The following is a 20713-nucleotide window of genomic DNA, read 5'->3' on the forward strand; positions in this document are numbered from 1 at the left end:
TGGATTTGAAACTAAAACCATAAATCTAACTTGTTTCAAAATCAGTTTTAAAAAACTAATAATACAACAGCATTAGTAACTCTCTTTATTCTCAAATTGATAAAAGCATTTAACATATACTTTACTGTATAAACAAATTAAGTGCTATGCATTTTGCTTATAAAGTGACAAAAGTATTTCAAGCATTACATAATTCAATTTGTACAAAAAGTACATTTCCAAAGAAAGCTTTGGTTAGTAGAACTGATTATATACTGTCAAATCCATTTCCCAAAGTTTTTCAAAGAAAAAAGCCTTATCCACTAACAGGTATTTCTTGTACAACCCAAGCTTTTTTACTGTTAAGGGAGGAATATAATACTTGCTTTTAATTTCCGTATCCAGATCAGCCTTTATTCTTCCATTTATATGTGGTCAGAATACCATCACTTTTGAAAGCACAAATTATGTAGAAAATCACTTTATTCTTAGGAAGGTAATCTATTTGAAAAATAGATTCATAAGACTTGGCTTCCATGTCTACCAAGGTGCTTTCTAACTTTCAAGCACTGATAGATTGCATTGGGGGTCAATCACGTCTAATTTCCCCGGGAGGGAAATGGCTACCAGCACTAGTGCTCAGAATCAAAGTTGATATAATACCTAAAGACTAAATACAGCCCCAAACTTAGTATTTTTACAGTTTCTACAATGTATGGATTACCTTATTCATATGAAAGTAGTAAAAATGCTACCTAACTTAAATAATGTAAAATACCAGTGTAACCAAATTAATAATCACAAAACACATTTTTCTATTAAAATTTTCCAGTCCACTGAGCAATATTTACTCAAAAATGTGATTATGAACTTAAATATATGCTCTTTTAAGTTTACTGTAGTTTATGCTGAACTGTACATTGGTGATCCTTTTGTAATTTTTGAAAATTCTACTTACATAACTATGTAATTTGAAAATGTAAAAATGAGCCATCACTAAAATTCACTGGAGACTAATATTCTTTCATGGAAACAATTTATAAACATTTTTAAGTTCTACCTTTATTTCAATTTGGTTTTTTGAAATACATAAGCTTCTCATTTCAATTATTGTATAATGCTTCAAAACTAGTTTAAACAAAGATAAATCCAAGAAGAACCGGTAAAGCATTCCTTACTTTACATATGATGCCCCAAGTGCCACATACGTGGTAATGTATCACAGAAAAGAACTGATAATAGTTTAGCAGATTATAGAGCAATCCTAAAAATTTACACAAAGCTAAACATTGCCTCCCTTCTAGTCCACTTATTTTCCTTTAATTTGATCTTGGCCCTATTTATTATCTTTCTGTAATAATCCCTGTGTGACATCAGTTTAAGTGTTCCAATTAACTATATATACCTCTTTAAATAGCTCTGCAACATTTTAGAACATTCAACCAATCTTTTTCATGAGATTCAATATATCTTACATTTTTCTCACAAAATGCTCTTTCCTGAGCTATATTAAACACCTTATAACAGGTGTATGTATAACTGAAGACCCTAAAATGTCAAGTTTACATTTTTAAAAAAATGCATAGAGAATATTTTGGAAAACTTATTAGTACTTCCTTATTAGATATTACAATGTATAGGATTTGTTTCCTTCAGACTATAAAATATTTAATCTTTATTACTGGTTATTTCAGATCTGAATCACTTTTTAATTATCTGAGATCTGATTGATATTAGAGAAATAGATTAAGTTTTCTGACCAAAACTGGGCCATGAGTCTTCCAAAATACAACCCTTATATACTCAACGAAGGTATCAAATTTCTGTGCCACAAAATAGAAGAACTGTATCAGACCTACCAGAAATAAACTTTCATTATAATACAGTATGTTAAAATTAAGGTGCTATTCATCATGCCCTAGGTCATCTGGCCTTTACCAAGTGGGCATCATGTCTGGAAACCACACTCTGCCAAGATGCTTAGACACTTCCCAGTGAATCTGCTCCAAACTATACTTTTGGTCAGGAATTAATACTTCTTCCATAATGGATAATTGTGACAGGCGGCCACCACACATCTTCACAAACTCAACAAAGGCACTACATGAGACTTCACATTCCCCTAGTCCAATAGCTGACAAATTTTTACAGCGTTCTGCAATGCGAATTAACTCTTCATCAAGCGGCCGTAATCCATTAGCACACACTACCAGTTCAACTAGTCTAGGGCATGTCATTCCCACACGCCCAAGCACATCTTTGCTTACTGATCTCCCAAAGTAAAGATGGGTGGCAGGTATTTCATACCGAAAGAATGGATCAAATTCCTCTTCATATAAAAAAAAATACATCACCAAGTTCACTTTGGGTGAATGTCTGATGAAAGCATCCCAGCTGCTCTTCTGAATGGTATGGAAGTGAGTCTGTCCCGGATTCTCACTGACTACATCAATGCGCAAATGTTCTAATCGAACATGTTTTTCAGAAGATAAAGCAAGCAGTAATTCATCACTTAACAAGTGGTAATTCAGGGCCAGTTCACGTAAGCCATGACACTGATCAGCCACACACAGGATACCTTGAAAGAAAAAAGACCCAATTATTTTTTGTTCATCATCTGTTCGAAAATATAAGTACATGTCCTACAGTAAGATTTCACCACATTTGCTATACAACTTATAAAAGTTTAGGTGCACCGATTGAACCTGCAGAAAGTCATACACACAAATTTATTTGATCACTGAAGAGGCTAAAACATTTTCTGACATTCAAAAATCTAATAACGAAAAAAATAAGATAAAATCAGATATAATGACTCACATTAACAATATGAAATATCTGAGAAAATTTTTTAAAAAGATTTCCATCAAATGAGCAAACAGTTTAACTACTAATACAGGCTTGTCAAATTTCTAAGAAAAAAAAATACTGAGATATCACTAGATCAATGAAAAGAAAATTGCTCAGTTAACATTAATGGAAATATACATTATAATTTTTAAAGCTCTAACATTCTCAGAAAGCTCTTAACCATTCTTTAACTGGTTCCTTATACTTCAGGTGCTATGCTTCGAAACTACTCAAAACCCTGAGCAGGAGCAGGTTTTACCAAAGGTTGGCTTCACATCTCTGAAGTGGCCTACTGTAATAACTCTGCCCCAAAGAGACACCCTTATACTACTTGATAAATGACAAACTCAAGCCCTTTCTTTCCTGTGTTTAGAAACAAGGATAGGAAACAAAACACACAACGTATGATCTACTATTTATTGTACAAGTATGACATGTCAGGCTAGATATGTTATCCTACAAGTACCCCCCAAAAAATCTAGAAAAATAAGTATTTTTTCTATTTTAAAGTCGAGTCAGCTAGCTAAAGATAGCAAAGCTGGAATTCAAACAGACTGGGTGACTCCTAAGTGCATGTGCTCACCTACTGCCCAGAAAGTTGACAAGACAGAGGTCACCAGTAAGCCAAAGCTTTTACAAAGCAGTGGGAGGAGAATGTAGGCAGTGGAATCAGTGCAGTGATAAAGTGAATCACCAGTACAAGAGAGTCACCAGAGAGGGAGTAAAAGCCATCTGTGCTTCATTACTCAGCTGCCAAGCTTCTATTCTCCACAAGGTGTGTATATATACTCTGAAATAAACCCTGATCACCCAAGTTAACGTGAACACATCTCTCTTCTTTGTAATCACATAAAGCTTCATCTAAAAAGAAACACACAGGTAATGGTAAGCAAAATGCAAATGAAAGAAACTTTGAGGTATCCCTTAATAACTACTAAAACAGCTGTGACAGGCATGATTCTAAAAGTTGTCCTCAAGATGTCATGCTGTAACCTCTGAAAACTGTTCATGTGATAACGGTGAGCACTCCCATGAGTATGTAGTGCTATAAATAGCACAGTTAGCTGTAAAATAAGATTAGCCAGGCGATCCTAATCTTATCACATGAACCCTATAAAAAGTTTCCTCTAGATGGCTGCAAAGAGGAAGTCAGATTCAGAGCTTCTGTGACTGAACAGAGAAACCCAAGCCATGCCTCCAGCTCTCACCTAAAGAACTGAGGTGCTAACAAAGAACTGCTAAATTTGCGTTTGTTAAATATGCAGCAAGAGAAAACTAACACACAGTTACAAGTGTTTAAATCTTTAACAGAAAACAATGACAAAGATAAAACTGGTACATTATTACAATTCAATAATACAAATAACCTAATTACAACGTAAGCAAAGCATCCAGGTAGACCTCTCTCCAACGAAGATGTACAAATAGTCGATAAGCACAGGAAAAGACATCTGAGAATTCAAGAAAATACATATCAAACCACAGCAAGATACCAGTTTACATTCACTAGGACAGCCATCATCAAAGACAGACAATACATGTTGAAGAGGGGTCAAAAAGTTGGAGCCCTTAAACACTGCTAGTAGAAATGTAAAAGGACACAGCTGCTTTGGAAAACGGTCCAGCAGTTTCTCAAATGCCTACACAGAGTTACGATATGATTCAGCAGTTCCAATCGTTATACACCCAAGAAAAATTAAATGATATGCCCATACAAAAACCTATATATAAATTTGCAGAGCAGCATTATTCATAATAATCAAAAGGTATAAACCCAAATATCCATCAACTGATCAACAGAAAAATATGGTTATTATTCATATAGTGGAATATCATTTGGCAAGAAAAAGAAATGAAATATTATACATGCTACAATACGGATGAACCTTGAAAACGTAAGGCTAAGTGAAAGAAAGCCAGTCATAAAGGACCGCATATGATTCCATTTACATGAAATGTCCAGAAGAGGCACATCTACAGAGACAGAAGTAGATCAGAGACTGCCTAGGACTGGCTGGGCTAACGTTTTGGAGGGTGACAGCTAAGCGGGACATGGGACGGTAGTGAAAGTGTTCTAAAATTGACTGAAGTGATGAACGCACTGTGAACTGTATCATACATGAATTATATTTCAATAAACTATTACACTGGTCGTGGGGTATAAATTCATCCAACTCATTTTGGAAAAAAACACAGCAAGAAACATTAAAAAAAAAAAAAAATCTGAACTCTTTGACCTAGCTCTTCCACTTCTTTATTTAATTTGACCAAAGGAAGGAATTAACAGAAGTAAAACTATGTGCAAAATAGTTCATTTTTTTTAATCAAAGGAAATAGTGGAAACAAGTTAAATATTCAACCATAAAAGAACTATGGGCAAATGTTGGCCTATCAACAAGAAAGAAAACTAAGTAGCTAAAAGTTCATTAGTTCAGCTGGTAATTACTGAGTGTCTTAAATGTTAAGAACTGGTTTTAGGATGATAGAGAGTCAACAGGAACAAAACATCCTTATCCTAACAGAAAGCCAGCAGATAATTAAACAAGAACACTCTGCGAGTGTTAACAAGGAAATTAGGGAAGAATTTCCAGAACTATCACAGACCTACAGAATTAGAAGAATCAAGCAAAGGCAAAAGGCAAGTAGACAAGAGAAATTAATGGTTATTTCCTGTGCAAACACTCAGACATGGACAAAAACACAAACATTCTAAGAAATGAAGGGAACACAACACGTAATATGTAAATAAGAGAGTATGTCAAAGACTGAAACCCAATAGACAAGGACCAGATCATATGGGATACCCTGTCAGCCTCAGTAAGGAGTTTGGATCTTATGTAAAGCATAGTGAGAAGTTTTGAAGGAAACTGGAGGTTAAAAAAAAAAAAAATCAAATTTCTATTTTAGAAAGATTACTCTGGCGCTACCGTGGAAATCAAATTAGAAAAGAGCAAGGCTGCAAGTTAGGAAATCAGTTAAGAGGGTACTCACAAGGGCACTCACTGAGCTAGATTAGAGATGAAGGAAGGCAGTGTTAATTTCAGCTGCTTAACAGAATACCACAGACTGAGTGGCTTAACAATAAACATTTATTTCTCCCATTTCTGGAAGCTGGAAGTCCAAGATCAAGGAGCCAGAAAGGCTGGGTTCTGCAAGGGCCAGAACTCTTTCTGGCTAATAGATGGCCATGTTCTTGCTGTGTCTTCACATGGCAGAAAGAGAGACCAGATATCTTTCCTATTCTTTCTTAGAAAAGCACTAATCCCAAAGAGTCTCCAAATAACTCCCAACCCACTTTCAGACACTATCACACTGGGGAGTAGGGCATCAACATGTGAACTGGGGCAGGAGGTGAGAAGAACAACACAAATTCAGTCCACAGCACAGAGATTTAAAGCCTATTATCAGTGATGGAGTTGCCAGACCTCAGTGACTACAGGGATGTAAAAGTAAGGGTACAAGAATTCAAGGATGTCTATTAGGTCCCTGATAACGAAACAAGCAGTGCCATTCACTGAGATGGTAAAAAGGGAGATGTAAGAGACTTCAAAAAGGGGAAAGGACGATCATTAGTCTGACATACCACAGAGACAGTCTAGAGGCACTGAGTCATTGGCAGTTCAACACATAGCTTTGGAGTTCCAGAAACACTAAAGGAGGAGGCGTTAACATACATACAGAACATAACTGAAGCCGCTGATGAAGATGATACAGCCCGGGGTTTACAGAGTAAAATAACAAAGGGCCCAGTACAAAACACAGGGAGACACCAAAATTTAAGGAAGGAAAAGAGAAACTAGCAAAGGAAACAGAGTGGGAACAATCAGAGGAAGGAGGAAAATCACGAACTGTCATACAGAAGGATGATGCCAGGGGTGGGGGAGGCTCAGACGGGGGTAGATAAATGTATACTTACGGCTGATTCATGCTGTTACACAGCAGAAAGTAACACAGCACCATAAAGCAATTATCCTCCAATTAAAATTTTTAAATAAACAAAAAGAACAGTCACTGGTGTCAAATGGTACTTAGAGGTCCGGCAACAGACAACTGTAAGGACTATATGAAATGGGAACAATTGTTTGATAAAAACTGAACTGAAAAACTGTTCGGTGAAGAAAGCATAGAAAACAGTTCTTTAATTTCAATTTAGAGAAAGAAACCATCTAAACATGCAAAATATGAACAGAAAGAATACACACAAGTATTAAATTTAAAATTAAAACTCTCTATGCTTATATTCTTAAAGAATACTACAGGAAAGCTCTCTCTTTACCAAACAACTAATCCAAATGCCATTCAAGCTTGGTAAGATCAAGCAAGCTTATATTATGAGAATTGACATATATATTTAATAAAAATAAATGAACATGGGATGTACCAGGATAAAGAGAATAATGAACTCAGTTTCATGGAGAAACCAGAGACCCAAAGGCTCTCATACAGTGTGTAAGTACTACAGGTTACATTCAGAGTGCTCTGGAAACAGTAGGTGGGGGTTCTAAACCAGACAGGATTAAGAAAAAAGTGGAACACGTGAACTAAATTTTGAAGGCTGGACTGGAGTTAGCCAGATGAAGAAATGAAAAAAAGAAATTTGTTAAAGGTATTCCTCAGGGTACAGTATACTGACCAAACACACGTACAAAGAACTGTCATTATCTAGGACTCAAATAAAAGCTGCATGTGAGTAAAAAGCAGAGAGAGGTGAAGGTCAGGATACAAAGAACTTGGTACACTATGAAGCTATGGAGCATGGACCATACTCTCTGTACAGTGGACAGTAAAATGTGACTAAGATCACAATAAGAAGGAACTGCCAAAGCCCAATCTTCCTAACTTCTAATTATACTTAGGTTATCACCATCAGTGATAATCTAGAAGCGGCAAAAAAAAAGCTAGGAAAACACCACAATACATAGACGTCACCATTCCCATCAACCAGACTCTCCATGTGGGAGACAAGGAAGGACAGGAAGTAATGTCCATCCGACAAGGAATCATTTTCTTAGGGGAAGGCCAGGCTTCAGTAACAGCAAGAAGAGGGGGAAGTATTCTGTTAAGAGATCAAAACAGATTTCCTAAATAACACAGCTGAAGGGTTGGGAGAGATGTCAGCAGTAGGAGGGCAAGTCAGGAGTGAAGCGTGAGACTAACACAAACTGTAGGTTTATAATCATTTTACAATACAAACCATATGGAATTTAAATGCTCTCAAACTGAATAATGTAATAATGCTTAAGTTATGCAAGAAAAGCTGGAAAGAGCTTTAATAATGCTACTCCTCCATTTGATGGGCTTTCAGCTCCAAAACTCAACTTTGGAAAAGGTTATCTTGCAAAATGTGAGGTGATGACTTCAGCACAACTCTTTTCTATGTCATGAAATGAAAAGCATTTGTGAGACTGCTATGACTCAAAACTACCCTGTTACCTCAACCACGATTTGAGAAAAGTCTACTTCACCAAAATGGCCATCTCAGGCCGACCTCATACCTTCCCTTCCTTTTATTTTTTTAATTTATACATTTTCTGGCACAGGTTGGACACGAACTGCCAAAGGAGATTAGAAAAGGTGAAAGTAAGTGTCTAGGTTAGGAATGCTACAGAATTTACACTACTGTTTACATCAAAAATATTATGCAATACAGAGGAAATAAATCCTATGAACCCACCTTCAAGGTCAGTAATTATGAATGCTCCTTAATTTGATAAACACAATACATTTTACTAAAGTATCTGGCAAAACACCACCGCACCTGCTGGAGAGACATGAGGGCAGCTGCTCATCTTCAGCAGCTTGAGCGTATCGCTGTTGTTGGCCACGAGGACTTTGAGCGAGGGGTCATCTACCGGCGTGTCGTCTATCTTCAGCGAGGACAAGGATTTGGAGTTTACAAACACAACCGTCAGTGCAGAGATAAAGTGAGACTGCAAAACAAAAACAATGAAAACACTGCTTCAGTTTTTACAAACAGAGACTTGAAGGGTCTTCATATAATACATATATAGTTCATCTGAACCCTGATGATGCATTTGTAACTGTTTTGGGGTAGCAGCAGCCCCTCCCTCTGTTGAGGGAATATGGTAGCAATATGGTAGAGAGGGGTGATCTCCTGTCATCTTTGTAAAGGGCCTTTTTATTTAGGGAAAAAAAGATTTCAAGCCTCAGGACAGGTGTCTCTGAATCACAAGTCACTGGTCAGTAAACAGAGGAACTGTGGAACCCTGAATGAGAAAGCCTCTCAGACACTTCACATCACCTTCTCTGGAAACCCTGCTCCAGTGTATTTAACACCAAACGGCATTCTTTTTTGGTGACAGTAATGACCATTAAAATAGTAACAGCTATTAGCATAATCATTAAAAATTAAAGTCAATGAACTTAGAAGCTATATAAGACTTATTTAGAATATGGAAGCTCACATAAAACTTGATTCTAAAATAATAAAAATCATAACTAAGTAAAAATTCCAAATTTAAAATTCCTTTAAATATGTTAAATTATACTACTGTCAAAGCTATTTTAAGGTATTTTAAATACATATGTACCAATTAATAATCTATACTTTATTATGTAATACTCTATATAATAATTATAATATCCTGTTGGACACAGAATCTGACCTAAAGGAACCACTGTAGGGAAACCAGAATTAAAGCACAAAGTATGGGACTCTGAATCAGAGCTAGTAAGCCATATCCAATGGACTCACTACATCAGAGAAAGAGATAAGGGCAGGCTAGTAGCCAAGAAAGTACAAGAAACATTATCTTCTTGGTCACATTTCCTAAATTACTTTTTCCTATTGTGGTTAAATAACAATTTAAATTTTGATTAAGTAGCTGTTCAACAACTTAAATGTTAACGTCTTTCTCCTAACTGGATTTCCCTATCAAATTCAACTGTATCTTCTACGATCGCATGACATTAGTATATGCATGACTCCATCTCTGCCTTCCTTTTTCCCACTTCCCTCAGAGTTAGCTCTGGTCAAATACGCTTCTTTCATGATCTCTTCGGTTCTCTCAGGATTTCCAAGATGTATCAACAGCCTATTTCAATCTTCTACAAAAGCCATTAACAGGAAAAGAAAGAAAAGAGCATAAGCACCCTATGCTTACTGAATGAGGAAGCAAGCAGTCCAGACGCACCCCCAGTTCCCCAAACCAAAATGACAGGAAAGTACAATATTAGTACTAGATATGCATAGTGACCATCCTGAGTAATGAGAAAAAAGGAAATTATATCCAACATACCTTATAGCATGGTATAGCCTATATATACCGTATGTTTATAGCTTTCTAACTACAGTATGTAATAGAAAAACCAATTCAGATGATTTCACTTCCCATATGAAGCTTAAACAAGGCACTACTATACCATGTAACTCGGTGCCTCTTAAGAGTGAGGGCCTTGCATCATTGTAATCAGAACCACCTGGACTGCTCTTAAGAAAAAGAAATTTGGGACTAGGAATATCCAAAGTTTAGAAGTTTCAAAGATGATTGGTATGCATATTCAATTTGAGAACCACATGACTGAACTCATGTCCTCAGAATCTGAAAATGTTGATACAAGCTGACTCTCGCCCACTTCCCTTATTTTACATGAGGAAATAATTTATCTCAAATGTACCTTATTGAGACTTTGAAATCAACCTGTGATACATCTGTTACTGACATTCTATTGAACAACCTGGGTTATAATATACATTCAAACTAGTAACACAAACATAACTCAGATAATGCGGGAGTCTGTTCTGGATCACCACAACAAAGCTACTATTACAATAAAGCAAGTCACACAAGTTTTGTTTCCCACTTCATATAAAAGTAATGTTTACACTATGCTATAGTCTATTAAGTGTAAACAGGATTACATTTTAAAAACAATGTATATTCTTTATTAAAAAATACTTTATTGCTACAATATGCTATCACCTAAGTCTTCATCAAGTTGTAATCTTTTTGCAATAGTAATGTCAAAGATCACTGATCATAGATTACCGTAACAAATAATAATGAAAAAGTCTGAAATACTTCAAGAATTACCCAAATGTGACACAGAGACATGAAGTGAGAAAATGCTGTTGGAAAAATGACATCAATAGACTTGTTTGACACAGGGTTGCCACAAATCTTCAATTTGTAAAAAACACATTATCTGTGTAGTGCTGCAATAAAAAGAGGTGTATGTCTTCCTGAATCATCCTAGTAAATTCAACGATTAGGTGTTTAAGGAGGTGTCTATATTTTAGCTTGTGGTGTACTCTGATAAAACCTTATGATTTACTGCTGGATACTAACCTACAGAATATGAGCTGACATACACAGGGACTTCATTAGTTGCCCTTCTGAAAATGCACACTTATTTTTCTATTTTAAGACAATAATTATTAGAGAAAGAGACTATTTCTAATTACATGCAGGAGCAAGTTAGAACATATATGTGAATATACAATTTATTATGAATATAAATTTCACCAAAAAAAGTTTTAAATAAAATCTGTAAATTAATCCTGCTGCTACTGCTAAGTCACTTCAGTTGTGTCCAACTCTGTGCAACCCCAGAGACGGCAGCCCACCAGGCTCCTCCATCCCTGGGATTCTCCAGGCAAGAACACTGGAGTGGGTTGCCATTTCCTTCTCTAATGCATGAAGTGAAAAGTGAAAGTGAAGTTGCTCAGTCGTGTCTGACTCTTCGAGACCCCATGGACTGCAGCCTACCAGGTTCCTCCGTCCACGGGATTTTCCAGGCCAAGAGTACTGGAGTGGGGTGCCATCACCTTCTCCAAAATTAATCCTAACTGTACTAATATTAACTGTGCTCAAGAAGCAATCTTTACACAATCAACAAAAGATTTTCTAAGAGAGCTCCATCTGCTCTTAATACTGGCACTACTTTTCTTTCATTATAATCTCACCAATCTGCTCTGAAAGTCCAAAAAAGAGCATCTATTGATATATGTCTCTTTTCTTCTAACATGCTTATATCTCAGTTTTACTTAGTCTATTTCAGTATTTCATATAGAATCCTCTGCAAATTCAATCACTTTTTAACATTACCCAAAAAGAAGCACAAAGTGATTCAAAAACAGGAAAAAAAAAAATCATTTAAGACTTAACATTCTAAATAGTAACTGGTTTTTCAATATCCACACACCACTTTTCTTATATTCCCACTATAAATGCAAGAAATGGGTAGAGTTTCCCTGGATTTCTCAGTAAAAATTAAAACAAAAAAACAAAAAACAAAACAGCAGATACCTTTGGTAAATCCATAAAGCTTGGCCGAGCAGTTGAAATAAGTCCAAGTGTTTTTAAAGAGCAGTTCACAAGTTGTGATAATATATCACAAGCTGCTTCAGCTGATTCTTTGCTGCTGTCCACCTGAGAAAAGAAACATTCTTTACACATGAATATGGTCACATTTCTCTGTGTACATTTTAACTTTACAAAAGCAAGAAATACAGTTATTAGTTTACTGCATTATAATTTAAAGAATTAATATTTATCCTTTCAATTATCTACCCTCACATACAATGTCAGCCTTTTCTGAATCCCCCTGAAAAATTATAAGGGCAACTGTCAAGACTTAACTTTGACCGTGATAAGATACTTACTTAATATTAAAAGCACTTAGCCATTAAGTTGATTTATTCCAAATGGACTGTAAAACCTAGTGTAAACATAAATTTATAATCTTTGAAAAATAATTATATATTTGGTAGTGGATCATATCATACATGTAAATACAGTGCCAACGGTACAAATGCTTTAAACCAAACTGAATGAGTATTTACTCAAGAGACTCAGGTAAATCACAACCTGGGATTCATCATTAATGTTATTAATTGAAACATGAATGTGAAGTAAAATAAGAGTCTCCAATTAATCAAACATGAAAACCTGAACCAAACGAGAAGTGCCCATACACTGCGACCATATACTCTTCTGCACAGACCTTTCCTGGAGGGGAAGGGAAACATGACCAAAAAGCTCCTTAAGGACAGAAGGAGCTCTTCTTTCAAAAAAGGAGTTGTCCCCCAGGCTATAAAGCACCTTAAACAGTGTAGTTAAAAGTAACATCATTTAATTTCCAGATTGATGTACCTTACCTTAACCCAAAAATATTCTGAAGATCCTGCTGTAAAACTGATGCACCGATTTACATTACAGTTTCAGAGCTATTTTTATTCTTTGGCTAAGTTTCTTTATATCAGTGGTTCTTTTGAGAACTGCTGTGGTCCTGAACCAATAGCAACAACATCATCAGGGAACCTGTTAGAAATGCACACTCTCATGCCCAATCCAGACTACATGAATCAGAAACAGGGATGGGGGTGGGGAGGAACCCAGCAATCCTTGTCTTAAGAAGTACTCCAGGCATTTCTGATGCACATAAAGTTTGAGAACCATGATTTTACATTAATAACTCTGACTACAAGACTCTTTGGCCTACAGTCAGTGATGAATTAAACACAAATATTATCAGGAGAGCTCAGAAGGATCTTGGGGTGTGTTTTTGGAAATCAGAAATTTCCTCAGAAAAATAAACAATCCCCCCCTCCCAAAATGCTTAAACTTATAGGAGAAATGATTTTGTGATGGTTATACAAGTTGGATACAGTTGAGCTGTGCCACAGGGTAACACTGAAACAGCCAATCCACTGGATGGAATTGGTCTTTAGACCTAGGAGATTAATGTTATACTCATCTTGTTATAGGATTTACCGTAAGAACACTTTTAGACAATTCAAAGATGACTGAAACCAAGGAGAAGGCTCTTCAAGTTTCCTCATGGGCAGGCAAGAAAGGGACAACACATGAGGAGTTCCTGGATTTTTGTCTGTTCTATCCTCCCACCGTTCCCCCAGCCTTGCCCTCAGCTAGGGTTGAGACACAACATCCAAGTCATCCAGTTAAGCATTAGATATCCCAAATAATGCAAGAAGGAGGAAATGGCAACCCACTCCAGTATCCTTGCCTGGAAAATCCCATGGACACAGGAGCCTCGTAGGCTACCATCCGTGGTGTCACAGTCAGACCCGACTGAGCGACTTTACTTACTTACTTAAATAATGCAAGGGATATTTGCACTGACAGTTAGCCACAGATTACCTGACATCCACTAGGCATCCCTTATTTTTACTCGCTAAACCTAGCAATCCTTCACTCTGTGGCCTAAGTGTCTTTGTGCAGTTTTCTGGAAAGACAGCCATAAGACACCCACCGATTCCCAACATCAGGCCTCTCCTCCTGTGACACACATGAGGGAACACACACACAATCTCCAGCTGAAACAGAACGGCAGTCTTGGGAGCAGACAAGACTTTAGTTTTGGCAAGGATCTCTGGCTTAAGAATCACTGCAATATCTGGGTTTAACTTGACCTGTTTTAACATCAGCTGCGTACGGCAAATCAGGTATTCATGTGTTACTCAACAGTAATTACAGGATGTGTTAAGGATTTAGTGAACATATCCATGTTTCATTATTCATCCCCAGAACAAAACATGACAAGCCTACTCACACACACCCCTGTGATTCTTTAAACCACTCTGAACCTCTCAAAAAGCAGCCTCACTTCATTTATCTCATTACTGCCTAACTTCCAGTATGTCCCTGCTGGCAAAGAAAAGAAATAGTTCTCTTTGTCATCTTTCATGTACCTCGTTCTATTTCTCTCTAAAATATATTCATCTAAACTTTTTATATAGAGTTTCTATATCTCCTTTCTCTTTAAGGAACTCCAATCACAAAGCCATTAATAAACAAAACTCACTTTATTTTATTAAATTAAAGCTTTAATAAAAATCTCTACATCTAATATATATTTCTTTTGGCTCAAATTTGTTCATAATAATTCAATGTGACAGTTTAAGTATATGATTTATCTTTATTTAATGGTTGCTTCTGTTTTCAAGAAATTATGAAAATAATTTAAATTATTAAGATTTACAATAAAATGGAATAATTTAGCTCAATAGTTATTTGTGACAGCCTCTAAAGTACACAGTTACTCTAAATCTTTAAGCACGTTGCCTAGAAAGGCAATAGTTTAAAAACAAGGGAAAATGTATCAGTTTAGGACACAAAAGCCACTGCATGCGTACATACTAAGTCGCTTCAGTCATGTCCGACTCTGATAAACCATGGACCAGAGCCCTCCAGGCTCCTCTGTCCATGGGATTCTCCAGGCAAGAATACTGGAGTGTGTTGCCATGCCCTCCTCCAGGGGATCTTCCCAACCCAGGGATCGAACCTGCGTCTGTCTCCTGCATTGGCAGGTGGGTTCTTTACCACTAGCGCCAACTGGGAAGCCCCCACAAAAGCCACTAAATACACTTTATTTTTAAAAAGAAGGATTTAAAGTATTACCTTGAAGCTGACGTATTGTAGATGATTTGAATGTCTTTTAATAATCTGTTTGATCAGCTCTGGATGTGTAGCTTTCAAATAAGATGTAGCTGGCTGATTCAGTTCAAATTCAAAACATCTCCACAAGTCAGGCATGTGAAATACCTGGTTCCAGTTGCGGCAAACTTGTGAAGCATGAGCCCGGTCAAGAAGAGGCAAATACTTAAATACTTGGAGAACAATGTCCTGAAGGAGATTACCCCAATCACAAGTCTGAGAATGCTCACTTGCAGTCCGCAGTCTCTTGGATTTCTCGGCAATACCTTCTTCTGATGAATCATGGCCACTATCTCTTCCTCCTCCTCGTTTCATCCTATTCAGAAAAAAATTCATCATTCTTTTTTTATACGTAACTTTTCAATAGACACAAATCCAAAATTCATTCTTCTGTCGCTGAGATATGTGTACATGTGCCTACAAATACAAACATAAACATGCAGGAGAACTGGACCAGACACTCAAGGAGAAGAACGTCAAAGCAAAATATAATTAAAAAAACACCAGTAGAGACGAACTGTTATTTCACAACCTTACATCTTTGGCAGTTGCTTTTAAGCATGTGTATTTGCACTGTACTATGTGGGGAAGAAGTTTATCATAGCTTTGAAACCAAACCATGCATTTATATTTTCAAAGTTGTAGTCAACTATTAAGAAATACAAAAGAGAACCTACAGGGACATTTCCTCAAGATTTCTTAGAAGTCATCTAAGGATACCTACTGTATCTGAGTTTCTGAATTCATGGCAGCCAGAGCCACAGGAACGTTCAGAAAGGATCTGAACGAAGTCATTGACAGATCTTTCCACAGTGAGTACCTGTCATGTGTGTTACTGCCAGACCCAGACTTTGCCTAAAACGAGCAAACTCATCTCTACTGTACAAATCTGCTCTGGAATGTGGCTGCTTCCTCGAACACTTCACTAGCTGTTGCAATGTTTTATCCAAGTTGCATTTCTGAATGACAACTGAGTGTTTATTCTATGTATTGGTACTGCCCTCATTCCACTTGGATCTGGTGTTGCTGTACAACAGGAACAGAATTTCCAGGCAAGAATACTGGAGTGGGTTGCCATTTCCTTCTCCAGGGGATCTTCCCAACCCAGGGATTGAACCGGGGTCTCCCGCATTGCGAGCGGATTCTTTACCATCTGAGCCACTATTTCACTGCGTAAAATCGTAGTGTGAGTAAGGAGACTGGGTTCTGGAATCGAGCTCCCTGGCTCTCCCTCTCATTGTTTATGTGGCTATTAACAAATTACTTGACCTTCCTGGGCTTCAATTTGTAAAATGGGGATAACAGAAACACACTGGCATCTTGTGAGGAATTAAACAGTACTAGGGCTTTTGAACGGAGAAGGCAATGGCAGCCCACTCCAGTAGTCTTGCCTGGAAAATCCCATGGACGGAGGAGCCTGGTGGGCTACAGTCCATGGGGTCGCTAAGAGTCAGACACGACTGAGCGACTTCACTTTCACTTTTCACTCTCATGCATTGGAGAAGGAAATGGTAACCCACTCCAGTGTTCTTGCCTTGAGAATCCCAGGGACGGGGGAGCCTGGTGGGCTGCCGTCTATGGGGTCCCACAGAGTCGGACATGACTGAATCGACTTAGCAGCAGCAGCAGCAGGGCTTTTGAATGGAGACATCGATGGCTGCTGAACTCAGGTATAGGAAAGTAGTCTTGTATTAAAAACATTAAAGTAGAAACAGAGGTTCAAGCCAGAAGGCAAACAGTGATCCTAAATTTATTTTAATATGAAGTGTATATGAGAATGTGTGAGAACACAAGCTCATGTATGAGAAAAACACATTGGAAATAGATTACCACATTAATATAGTAACTGTAATAGTGGGACTGTATAATGTTATATTCATAATTGTGGCATAACAACTGTAGTGGGATTACATAATGAATTTTCTTTGCCAATATGCTTTGTTAAACTTTACACATGCCTGTTAATATCAATGAATTACATTGCAATCAGATAAAAGGTCTTGTTTTATCTGGAAATTTAAGTACTGAAGGTTCTACCTAAATGAGGGCAACTGCAGTCCACTCACTGGTACCTCTATTTAGTTCAGAGCCTGCGATTCTTTTGTCTCTAGAGAGCAGTTTCTGGCAGGTACAGTTTGGATTTAGAGTCACAGCTTTTTCACACAGGATGGCTTGTAGCTCCAACTCCCTGCTCCTGGCATATCAGCACGTCAGAATTCTGATTCCTGTGTGGGACAAACATACGCGTGCATGGCTCTCAACCAAATACATCTCTGCAGACTCTTTCTTTCCAGTAGCCAGCTAAAACTCTGAAGGAGGACTGGGCGCAGACGACCCTGGCTCTCATGCCATTAAGACCAGTCCAGGAAGTCTTAGGACATGTGCAATAAACTGCCTATTCCCATTACTCCTACTTTCAACTATACATTAAGTGAAATAAATGATGTATATTCTCCTGTGCAGAGGGAGAGAAAGGGAAAACAAAAAATGAGAGGTGACAGCAAGAGGCTAGTTTTATGGAAGACTAAAACTTACATGTGGAACGAAGAATACGTTTTTCAATATGTTTAGAGAAGAGATGTATAATCTATAATGTCATCTTTAGTATTAAAACAAAAAATACTCTCCTATGAATAATGTCTCACTAAAGGTTGAGATAACACTGTCATTATGACCCATTTTTCCGCTTTAACTTATCCTGAAGGCGTACTTTAATTTTAGCATACAAAATTTGGGTCAAAGAACAAAGAGTTTGCTACCCAGGGTTTATAATTTCTCTTCTGACTACCTAAAACTACTCAGCATTTTGAGATACTGAGATTCAAAAAAGAATGAAGTTATTTTTATAATTTCTACCGCTCACTACAGAATGTTGATCTTCTATTCCTGGAGAAAAGTCTTCTAAAACCAGAACTATTCAATTTAAAGATGGAATGATTCATACGGATACATAAACAAAAATAAAACGACGACCTTATTTACACAATTATCTTTGCTAATACACTGCTGATTCTAACAACAAATACTTTCTTTTGTCTATTGCATCCTTGTTTTAAATAAAAGTATATTTCAATGTTTTTCCAAATGGAGTACAAAACAAAAGCTGACATATTAAAAAGAGGGCTTCCCTAGTGGCTCAGTGGTAAAAAAAAAAAAAAAAAAATCCACCTGCCGCTGCAGGAGATGTGGGTTTAATCCTTGGTCAGGAAGATACCCTGGCAAAGGAGATGGCAACCCACTCCAGTATTCTTGCCTGGGAAATCCCATGGACAGAGACTGCAGTTCACTGGGTCGCAAAGAGCAGGACATGACTTAGCAATTTAACAACAGTCTCTAGCTGAACTAAAGTCTTTAAACTGTCATATTTGACTACCATAGTATGTCAGAATTACAGTATATAAAGCAACACCAAAAATTTAAGGCCAAATGCCAATACAAATGTTTCTGTATTACCCTCATTTACGAGTAAAAACATCAGATCATAGTGGGCACCTAAGAAAAAATTTTAATATCAAATCTTTTCCAAGACAATTCATGCAAAAATTTGTACTGCCTTCAAAAGTATTTTATTAAATCTATTTACACATGAAGCTGTGCTATAAAGACAGGTAAACAACTTAAAGCATCTAACAGTCTGCAAAGAATTTACGTCACTGATCGACTTCTTACTTGAGTGAAAGTGAAAATCCCTCTCACACTAGAACTTGAGTGCAGAGAAGATGGATGATCAACCTCTCCTAGATTTAGGAGAGCACCCAAACTAGGCCGCTTCATGACTCTGGCAGTTCACTTCAAAATGCGACTTTTTCAGGCCCCCCAAAATCAATGCAACTTGGGCCACTAAAAGCATTCGGTGAGACTGATACTCCTGTGGAGCATCAAAAAACAAAGGAATGACGAAAGACTCCATCCTGATTGAGCAGCACAGAGAATTATGGTATTAACTCTTCACATTTCCATACGCTCTGAAAGGAGCAGTCACTTTGCTCATCAGATGAAGAGCCTAAGAGAACACTTGGCTATGTGCCCTTCATTGTTTTTTTAGTACACTGCGATCATAGTAATTTTAAAAGCTCATTTGTATTTAGCTCTAAAAAGCCTATTTTGCCAACACATTTCGTTTCCATTTATGCTCTGCTTTTGACTAATACCAAAAATGACATGCATTCTTCGGCTGGAATACAAAGACTGAAAGGGTGCAAACAGTCTGACTCTCAGAACTAGATGGTATTACAGAGTGGGGTGGTGAAAATTGGTTCACCGATCATTTGTAGATACTGGGAGTTGGTGGCATTTTTATAAAGATTTCAGGAGAAGAAAAAAAGATTCTGAAAGATCTGAGAGATATTGGACATGTTCAGCAACGAAATAACTGCTTATCTCTAAGCACAGCGATGCAGGCCAATCACATAATAGGCTTTTTCCTGATCCCTGCCTGCAATTCCACCTAAAAGAGCTACTCTCGCTCAAAGCAGGGGCAAAAGCTGCTCATCACAAGTTGACCAACTTTTCCACTTGGCTACGCGCATCCGAGGTTTCCCCTCCTCCGGCGCCACCTCCTCGAATTGGCTTTCCCAGACTTGTCTCCCGCGCCCTACGCAGGGCGGTCTGTTTGACATCTTAATGTCCCTCATTTCTCAAAGCCAGGCCGAGCGCGAGCTCTAGGGTGTCGGTCACCAGGCCCCGTCGAGAGTCACGAAGCCGGGCGCCAGGCGCGGCGAGCCCCGGGCGCGGCGGCGGCGGCGTCGCGCGGAAGCAGCCGCCGAGCGCTGCGCGCGCACCACGCCTTGTTGACATGTTTTGAAGCAGGTTCGCGGGGCAACGCCCCCAAACAGGCTCCAGGCGCCGCGTCCCGCCCCGCACTCTCGGGTCCCCGTGCCCCCCACCCCCGCCCCCCGCTCCCGGCCCGCCCACCTCCGCGACCCTACCCGGTCCCTGCCGCCGCCGCGAGGCTCCGGCCCCGGCCCTCCGCCGTTACCTGCTGCCGAGGGCGGCTTCCCCGACGCTCCACCCCGGACTCCGGGGGCGGCTGGTCCCGCGGCTCTCACATGAGGCCCCGCGCCTCGCGCTCTCGCCGCCGCGGCCCCCCGCGCTCCGCCCGCATCCGAAGCGCTGGTCGCCTGGGGGACGCCAGCGCGGCTCCACCTTTGCGGCTCTGGCTGCCCGGAGAGAAGCCGCCCTCCTCAGTCTCGCGCCGTCCGTGTCCTTCTCCTGGGTCCCTTTGTGGCCGGGAGAGGGACGGCTGCAGAGAGCTGCAGCCAGAGACAGAAACCAAAATGGCGCACGGGCTCGCGGCCGCGCGCTTACCCCGGCGGCGCGTCCCCGCCTAGAGGGGCGGGCGCGTGTCCGCCGCGGCGAGTTCCAGGAGGATGAGCCAGGGAACGCGAAGGGGCCGCACCCACGCGGGAGCGCGCTCCGTCCCGCACGGCTAGGGGCCTAGTCCCCTGGTTCCCCGGGGAGTGTCG

At 38.9% G+C, this 20713-nt stretch overlaps 1 protein-coding gene across 4 annotated transcripts; it reads right to left on the reverse strand.

The window, feature by feature from the left end:
- Nucleotides 1-70: 70 nt before the first annotated feature.
- FBXL3 (F-box and leucine rich repeat protein 3) lies at nucleotides 71-20682 on the reverse strand. Of its 4 annotated transcripts, none has more exons than XM_070380605.1 (6): nucleotides 20227-20363; nucleotides 17321-17473; nucleotides 15213-15564; nucleotides 12099-12221; nucleotides 8588-8759; nucleotides 71-2557 (listed from the first exon to the last, which is right to left on the reverse strand). In XM_070380605.1, exons 3-6 carry the CDS (start codon nucleotides 15561-15563, stop codon nucleotides 1914-1916), a joined length of 1290 nt encoding a protein of 429 aa, XP_070236706.1. In that variant the 5' UTR covers nucleotide 15564; nucleotides 17321-17473; nucleotides 20227-20363; the 3' UTR covers nucleotides 71-1913. The 4 variants fall into 4 exon arrangements, with proteins under 4 accessions (XP_070236706.1, XP_070236705.1, XP_070236708.1 ...); XM_070380604.1 differs by having other exon boundaries at nucleotides 17286-17473; XM_070380607.1 differs by lacking the exon at nucleotides 17321-17473 and having other exon boundaries at nucleotides 20227-20682.
- Nucleotides 20683-20713: the final 31 nt, after the last annotated feature.

Source organism: Bos mutus, chromosome 12 (assembly GCF_027580195.1).
Source record: "Bos mutus isolate GX-2022 chromosome 12, NWIPB_WYAK_1.1, whole genome shotgun sequence".
In the NCBI taxonomy this organism is placed as follows: domain Eukaryota; kingdom Metazoa; phylum Chordata; class Mammalia; order Artiodactyla; family Bovidae; genus Bos; species Bos mutus.

Excerpts from the sequence above, each read along its gene's own strand:
- FBXL3 (XM_070380607.1), bottom strand. The coding sequence starts at position 15,563 with ATGAAACGAGGAGGAGGAAGAGATAGTGGCCATGATTCATCAGAAGAA. Across the intron at positions 12,222-15,212 it reads TACAATACGTCAGCTTCAAG|GTGGACAGCAGCAAAGAATC; the intron begins GTAATACTTTAA and ends TTCTTTTCTCAG. Across the intron at positions 8,760-12,098 it reads GCTTTATGGATTTACCAAAG|TCTCACTTTATCTCTGCACT; the intron begins GTATCTGCTGTT and ends TTTGTTTTGCAG.